The sequence below is a fragment of the Pterocles gutturalis genome, unplaced genomic scaffold (assembly GCF_000699245.1).
Source record: "Pterocles gutturalis isolate BGI_N339 unplaced genomic scaffold, ASM69924v1 scaffold5178, whole genome shotgun sequence".
Classification (NCBI taxonomy): domain Eukaryota; kingdom Metazoa; phylum Chordata; class Aves; order Pterocliformes; family Pteroclidae; genus Pterocles; species Pterocles gutturalis.
In genome coordinates, this window is record NW_010122783.1 from 1,403 (window position 1) to 8,212 (window position 6,810).

General features: G+C 46.7%; 1 protein-coding gene across 1 annotated transcript in view; it reads right to left on the reverse strand.

The window, feature by feature from the left end:
• Positions 1–107: 107 nt before the first annotated feature.
• POLDIP2 (polymerase (DNA-directed), delta interacting protein 2) overlaps positions 108–6,810 on the reverse strand; it is a gene marked incomplete at its 5' end in the record, with an annotated part of 7,172 nt that continues 469 nt past the window's right edge. The window contains 9 exons of the mRNA XM_010077624.1: positions 108–578; positions 2,155–2,234; positions 2,622–2,747; positions 2,933–2,959; positions 4,043–4,179; positions 4,419–4,526; positions 4,952–5,027; positions 5,496–5,592; positions 6,377–6,474. Of these exons, the coding sequence (XP_010075926.1) occupies positions 464–578; positions 2,155–2,234; positions 2,622–2,747; positions 2,933–2,959; positions 4,043–4,179; positions 4,419–4,526; positions 4,952–5,027; positions 5,496–5,592; positions 6,377–6,474 (864 nt within the window). The remainder of the gene's footprint in view (positions 579–2,154; positions 2,235–2,621; positions 2,748–2,932; positions 2,960–4,042; positions 4,180–4,418; positions 4,527–4,951; positions 5,028–5,495; positions 5,593–6,376; positions 6,475–6,810) is intronic.

Genomic DNA, 6,810 nt, shown 5'->3' on the forward strand with positions numbered 1-6,810 from the left:
CTTCTGAAGCGGCAAGAAGTCTGAGCTGCACGTGGGCGAGGGGGGGAACAACAAGCCAGGGCAGGCTGGATGCAAAGCCTGAGCCTTGGTTTATAAAGGAAGACTGGTTGCAACTGGAAGGGCCAGTTTATTAGAGAAACCTCACATTGCAGAGAATTCACAACACATTGGAAAGGGTCCAGGCCTGCTGAGGGGGCCAGTCTTCTGCCACGGCACAGATCTACATCCCCCAGCTCCAGCCCCAGCAGGTGCCACAGAGGGAAGGGTTAACTGTAACACAGCTTATGTTTACAAGCAGCCTGAGAGAGCCAGTATTTAAGTTCAAAAGAGCCTCCCCGTTAGACAACAGTTAAAACAAAAGTTTAAAATGTTTAAAAGCTCCATGTTCTTGTTTGCAGCATAATAGGGAGGCAAGGGTCTACAACGCACACAGGTCTCTGTGGGTCTCGGCACTCGCTCTGCTCTACCAGTGAAGGCCGGAGGGGGGGGTCTTCTCGTCTTTGTTGCTTTCCAGAGAAAAGGGTGGGATTCGGACATCAAAGTGGGAGCCATCAGGCCTCTCAAATCGAAAAGTACCCCTGTAAAATAATGGCAGAGATCACGCTGAGGCCAGGGACAAACACAGCTAGGAATCATCAGCTAGAAGGTAAGACACGAGCTCTTCCATATCCTGCACAGGGACTCAGGGGCCGCATTTGCAAGGCCAGTCCAGCAGCAAGTACATGGGATCAGCAGCAAGGAGCTCTGCCTGCCAAGATGACTCATTCACTGGAAGACTCCTGGGCGGTTTACATCACGTCTCTAATACACGTTTCCTGAATACAGATGTCATGATCGGAGCCTGCAGGAGGTAAGCGCGCTCCACGCATCTGCAGCAGTGTTTACCTAACTCCCACCCCACGGGAGACAGAACCGTCTGAGCTATTTTTGCAAAGTGATTACACGTAAATTCAGACTCGTATTTCTTGGCAGAAGCTCCACTGGGTAAGAAGTCTGCGACAATACGAAATCCCGTTGCAGATGTAATTTGGAATAGCTTCTGCTTTGCATTTCAGAAAGGGCATTTCAGAACTGAATCTGTCTGTCCTTGTACAAACAAAGAATTTTTTTACTGCCCTGAATTACAGACGACTGTACTGCAGAACATGGCATGGGCCAGAGGATCATGGACATAAACTAACAGGTTCTCATGATGGAGAGGACACAATCGAACACCAGAAGTCAAGCTGAGCAGCTTCTGAGCTGCAGAACCTTTGTCTCCCTTTCTTCAGGATGCATGCAGAGAGGGAAAAACCACTGAACAAGCTGCTTCTACTCCCCAGGGTGTGCATTCAGGCCATTCAAAATGCTTAACACGGCAAACAAGGGTGTATCCTACAGGCAGAGAGCTGTTCTCTTGCTTTTCCCAACTCAAAGTTGGGAAACTTGGAACTGCAGTTCCAAGGCAGCTTAACTCTAAAACAGTTTTACTTCAAAAAATGCAAGCCAGAAAGCCCTGTCAGACAGCCAGAGGCGGCTGTGCATTTCTCGTCCACACAGAGCTGACACTGCGTGCGCTAACCCAGCTGAAATGCAAACAGAGGGAAACTGCTCTAACCCTGCAGCACAGGAAAACAACTCCGCTAAGCGCTTTCCTACCCACACTTAGGGAAGAGGGGACTCGAACACCAGTTAGACTGAAGGCCTTATCCGGCCTAAACTGGGAATAACCCCACGTGCCAATTCCTTGTGGACACAGAACTGCACAGCGTCACTCAGGGACAGAATCAAAGAGAGGTGCTGTGCCTCTCCCTGCTGCCAGGGAAACACCAGCATGACGCCTTCCCTCTCACACCAAGGACTGACAAGGACAGAAAGTGGGTATAGCAGAAGATGACAGAAAACTGCTTCATGTCTTTTCAAATCCAGTCTAGCACAGACCACAGAAGGAGGATAAATTAGCCTGAAACTTCTCCTGGGGCAGAGAATCAACAGATCTTCTTATCACTAACTGGGATACTGCTACAGACAAGCTCATGAAAATTTTAACTATAAAATATGTCGAGTCCATTTTCACCCACCTTCCAGCCACAACTCCAGACTGCCAACTGCGTCCCAGCTCAGCGCTGTGGGTCATATACCTAAACCATTACTGCAGTAATAAGTGCTTCTTACCACATGTGACCACTGGATGCCTGCAGGGAGACGTGACTGCTGTACTGAAATGCCGGCTGTTCTTTGGATAAAACTGGCTCCTAAGACAAGAAGAGACCACTCTGCATCAGCAATGGATCTTAACATTTCTCCACAGACAGACATCAATGGGAAGTTTACACAGCGAGAAGCAAACCAGAGAGATCCACACTTGAGCATCACTACCAATTACACAGCGAACAATCTGCTCGGTGAGTAGTGCCAGAATCACCTATTATTCCAGTTTTCCCATTATCTTTCATTTAGGATCATTCTCTAATAGTGTGAATTTTTGGTTCATGCATACCAGCAACAGATTAAAAGCTCATGTGATTTTTTTTCATTGGCAGTTTTCTATTCCATCTACTTCTACTGCCCACTAAGCAATTTACTGGCAAATCAATCCAAACAAGGACTCCAGCAAAGGGCAGAAGCCACACGATACCTACCCTTCCTACAACACCACGGCCCCTGACTGTTTCCAAGGTACCAGACAAGCTAAATATCCTCCAGTGCCGTTCTCGGAGTTGTACCACTTCGCTGTCGAGGTTCTCCAAGCGAATACAGTAGCGCCACTGGACAGAAGAAAGACTGTTAGCAAGATCTGGAATCAGCTGCAAATAGTTGATAACCCACAGCCGATCCTGGGAAACGGTTGCCAGGCAAGGGCTACTCTCCCTCAGAGCTTATCACCCAGCGATGGTGCCACAGCAAATAAACTCCTTCCCTTTAGCTGCTTTGTGAAACAAAAGGCACTTACCCAGTAGACATGGGAATTCTGGGCTTCCTGTCAAGAGAAACAAAAAGACTTTAGCAGCTGCCCTTCAACACTCAGCGCCAAAACCTCTTCAGCTGTCAGCGCAGCACAAGCACACGGCTCTCGCTCCATGCCAGACTGACACAGAGAACTCACGTGAGCACAGACAGCTGCTCTCTGGAGCACTCCACTGTTACCGCCTGGCACTGGCTCTGCTCTAGACACGCAACCATGAGGTGGGAGATTTGCAAGGATCTCCTGACTACAGAGGGCTGATCTCCATGTTAATTACGCACTTTCTACAGATCTAGAAATACCCGTTTCCTTGCCTCCAGGCTCTTGTTTTTCTGACAAGGTTAGGACAAACCTTAGTTGGGCTCCACAGAAGCTGCAGTGCCACATTAGAACGTCCACCTGCCGCCGTGTAGGCTCCCCTGGCAGCTGCGCTCATCTGGGCTCAGAAATCAAACTGCTGCTGCAATTCCCAGCCCTCCCACTCAGAAGTCTATAGAAGCCTCATTTTTTTGGATGGTCCAAATGAAGTTCTTACACTATAAAGAACACATCATTATCAGCTAAACCCAGAAGGCTTTCGCCAAACCCTCTAACCCACATTAGAGCCAGGAAATGGGAGCAGACACCCGCAGCACCTCACCACTGGGCAGGGTAACGGACATGTCTGTCATTTGGGGGTTGGAACGAGATATTTTTAACGTCCCTTCCAACCCAAACCACTCTATGATTCTATGATTACAGGGCAGGTGGCCTTGATGCCACTCACTATGCACATGCCCCTCTGTGACTGAGGCAGTGAGGGACCATTTCACAAGCCTTCCCAAAAATCTTCCTTGCTAACACTCTTCTGCAGAACAGCACAGTGTATTTCCTATCCTAAAAAGCTAAGTTGCAGGAGCTGTTCTCCAAAAATGTATGACAAAACAGTTTTATGTTTGTACCTCTGCTGAACATAATAACAATAAAATTACAGCTGTTGAGAAAAAAAACTCATTTCTCCAGTAAGCAGAAGGTGCCTTCAGTCAGTAAACTGGTCTGAGACAAACATGCAAGTTAAACAGATCACGGCACTAACAGCGACATGCAGCCCAGACCTACCCTCATGCCCATATAGAAAGGGATGACTGTGACGCGGATGTTCTCTGTGGTTTCTCGGTGCACGTCAGAGAGCTCTAGCCAGGGGTGGTTCTTCTCCTGCCACGCACACAGCGTATCCCTCGCTACAAAAGGTGGGACTGTGGGGAGGGAAAGATGAGAAGTTATGAGGAGAGGCATACCGTAACCGTGGTGCTTTCCCCTCAAAGCAACTCCTTTCACATCGTTACAAAAATTATTTAAAGGAGGCTTTATTTTAACAAACCCCAAAACAGACGAAGATTTTTACACTGTCGCCAAGATGATGGGCTCTGGATGGTCACCACAGAACACCCCAAGCATCTGGCTCCAAAGATTTCCCTCTGAAGCCAGAAATTACCTTTTGTTTGGTCGTACATGAGAAACCTCTCAAAGAGCTCATGCTGGATGGGCACTTGATCAGTGGAGCTGTAGGGAAGGATATCTTCATGGCTTACATAGTCTAAACCTGAAAAAGAAACCCCAAAAGCCATTGAACTTCCCCAGCAACGAGCAGCTCAGAAGTCTCCCGGCAGAGAAATGGATTACATGACTGAGAAGAAAAGGATTTTGACAGCAGCAGACAAAGCTAATACCACGATTACAAGCAAGAATGGAGGAAGCAGGCCAGGGATGACCCTTGGCAGCATTCTCCTGTGGGATCTCTCCACGGAATGATTTCTCCAATAAAAACACGCTGCCTGGGAGGTGACTGCGCTGTCACACAGGACTTTGGGCAGGACGCGCACAGGACGAGAAGAGATCTTGCTGTCCCGAGAATGAATTAGAACAGTCCTGCTGCTTCGCCAGCAGAGGCTGGCTGTTGGCGACTCTTCTGACCTCACCTCGTAACAACCCACATCTCCACAGAGGCTGAAGGTGCATCTTACTCACCTGGTATGGCATAGAGGGCTCTGCTGTCATCGTGGTTTGCCAGGAATGTCACTGCTTCTGTCTGTGATCTCTGGGACTGAGAAAAAGGGAGGTTTATGTCTTTCTGTGTGGATTCTTGTGGGCCAGCAGTTTCCAGACACGTTTCAGTTTACTATTGTGGTTTCTGAAGTGTGTAACACTTATTTAACCAATTCACCTCAGAACATCTCTCCTTTTAACTCCTCTACACTAATTCTTCACTCAAACAAGTGAAGAGTATTTTCAGTGCTGCAACCCACATTCATAATGACCTGTATGCAACAGAGAAGGAATGCCAACAGGATGAGGAAGTGAGGTTGGAAAGGGGAAACACAATCCAGAAAACACTCATATGACATTCCAGATTGTTTTTCTCAGGGAAAATATGACTTGAAGAACAAATTTTTCCTAAAATTCTAAACAATCAAGTTATACCATAGCCACTTTCTTTCAGTGCCTGTCCATCTAAAGCATTCACACAGGAGAAGATATTTGAGTTTCAATACCAAGAGTATTGGTTACTTACTATATGCGGACAATCCCGGGCATCTATTAGCACCTGATAGTAAGTATGCGTTTTGCCCTTGACCTCTTTGGAACCATGGCCGGCTGTGTTCTCGCTCCTAAACAGAAAAAAAAGAGCACTGAGCTCAAGCACAGGATGGCAGCAAACTCTTGTTACCATGACCCAGCATACTCATGAACAATGATTAAAAAAAAAAAAAATTCACACTCTGTAATCATCCAATTCCATCCAAATGAAACTCATTTAGCCACCCACACAACGACAGATGAGCCGAGATGACAATCAATGCTGTTTGTCACAGGCACAACAGCTCTGTTTTCGGACGGCTCAGAATTTCTTCCTGCTCACTCCAGTCCCTGTTGGGCTGGGTATTTCTATGCCCTCTGATTCTCCCTGCTTACTTCTTGTTCCTTCCCAACTCCAAATGCACTTGCCTGGCACACCTCCATCACAGGCCAGGGGGGAGATGGACGGAAGAGGGGAGAGGAGGGAACAGTGACTCAGTCCACAAGAAAGATGAACTTGGCCTAGTGGGCTGAAACTGGGGCGGCAGCTGAAAAATCCAACTCACTGGCAACCTACAGAGGAGGCAGCCTGCAATTTAACACAGCAGCCCAGACCTAACCTAAAAACCAATGTACAGTTGTTTTATTAAAAGGAAAGCTGGAAGCATTATTTTTTATTTCCTTCATCCTTCTGTCCTGTCTCTGATTAACACAAAATTAATATTCATGCAGTGTCTCCTCTCTAAGCACCATTTACATTCAGGCAAACCAGACCCATACCCATACCACTGTCCTCCTTAAAAAGATTTGTTTACCCCAACCAGAAAACTCGATATGAAACTTAAATGTAACAGTACAACAGCATCCCATCCTTACTTTTCTGTGACAGGAGAAGCCACATCTCGATCATAAAGCCTGGCTTGCCAGGGAAACAGGACTATTCCTCGATAGCCAAACACACTGTGAAGAAATAGCTGAAAGGAACAAATAATTGCATTTGAATACACAGTGAGCTTTAATCAACTTAGATAAAACAGAAAACACAAACCAAAAGCCCTTTTCTGACAGTATTGTAAAAAATCTGTTAACTGAGATAAAATTAGAAACATTTACAAAGACCATGTGGGACGAGAATACAGAGAGAATCACCAGTGTGTGAACCCAGAGCAGAAACAAAGAGGGAACATAAACAGTCTGTGATGAGAGAACAAATTCATGGCATCTGCATGCCATAGAAGTGAATAAAGTAAATGAAGTAATAGAACAGCACAAGTGCAGAAAGGAGACCAGCATGGGAGAGACCACCCAGG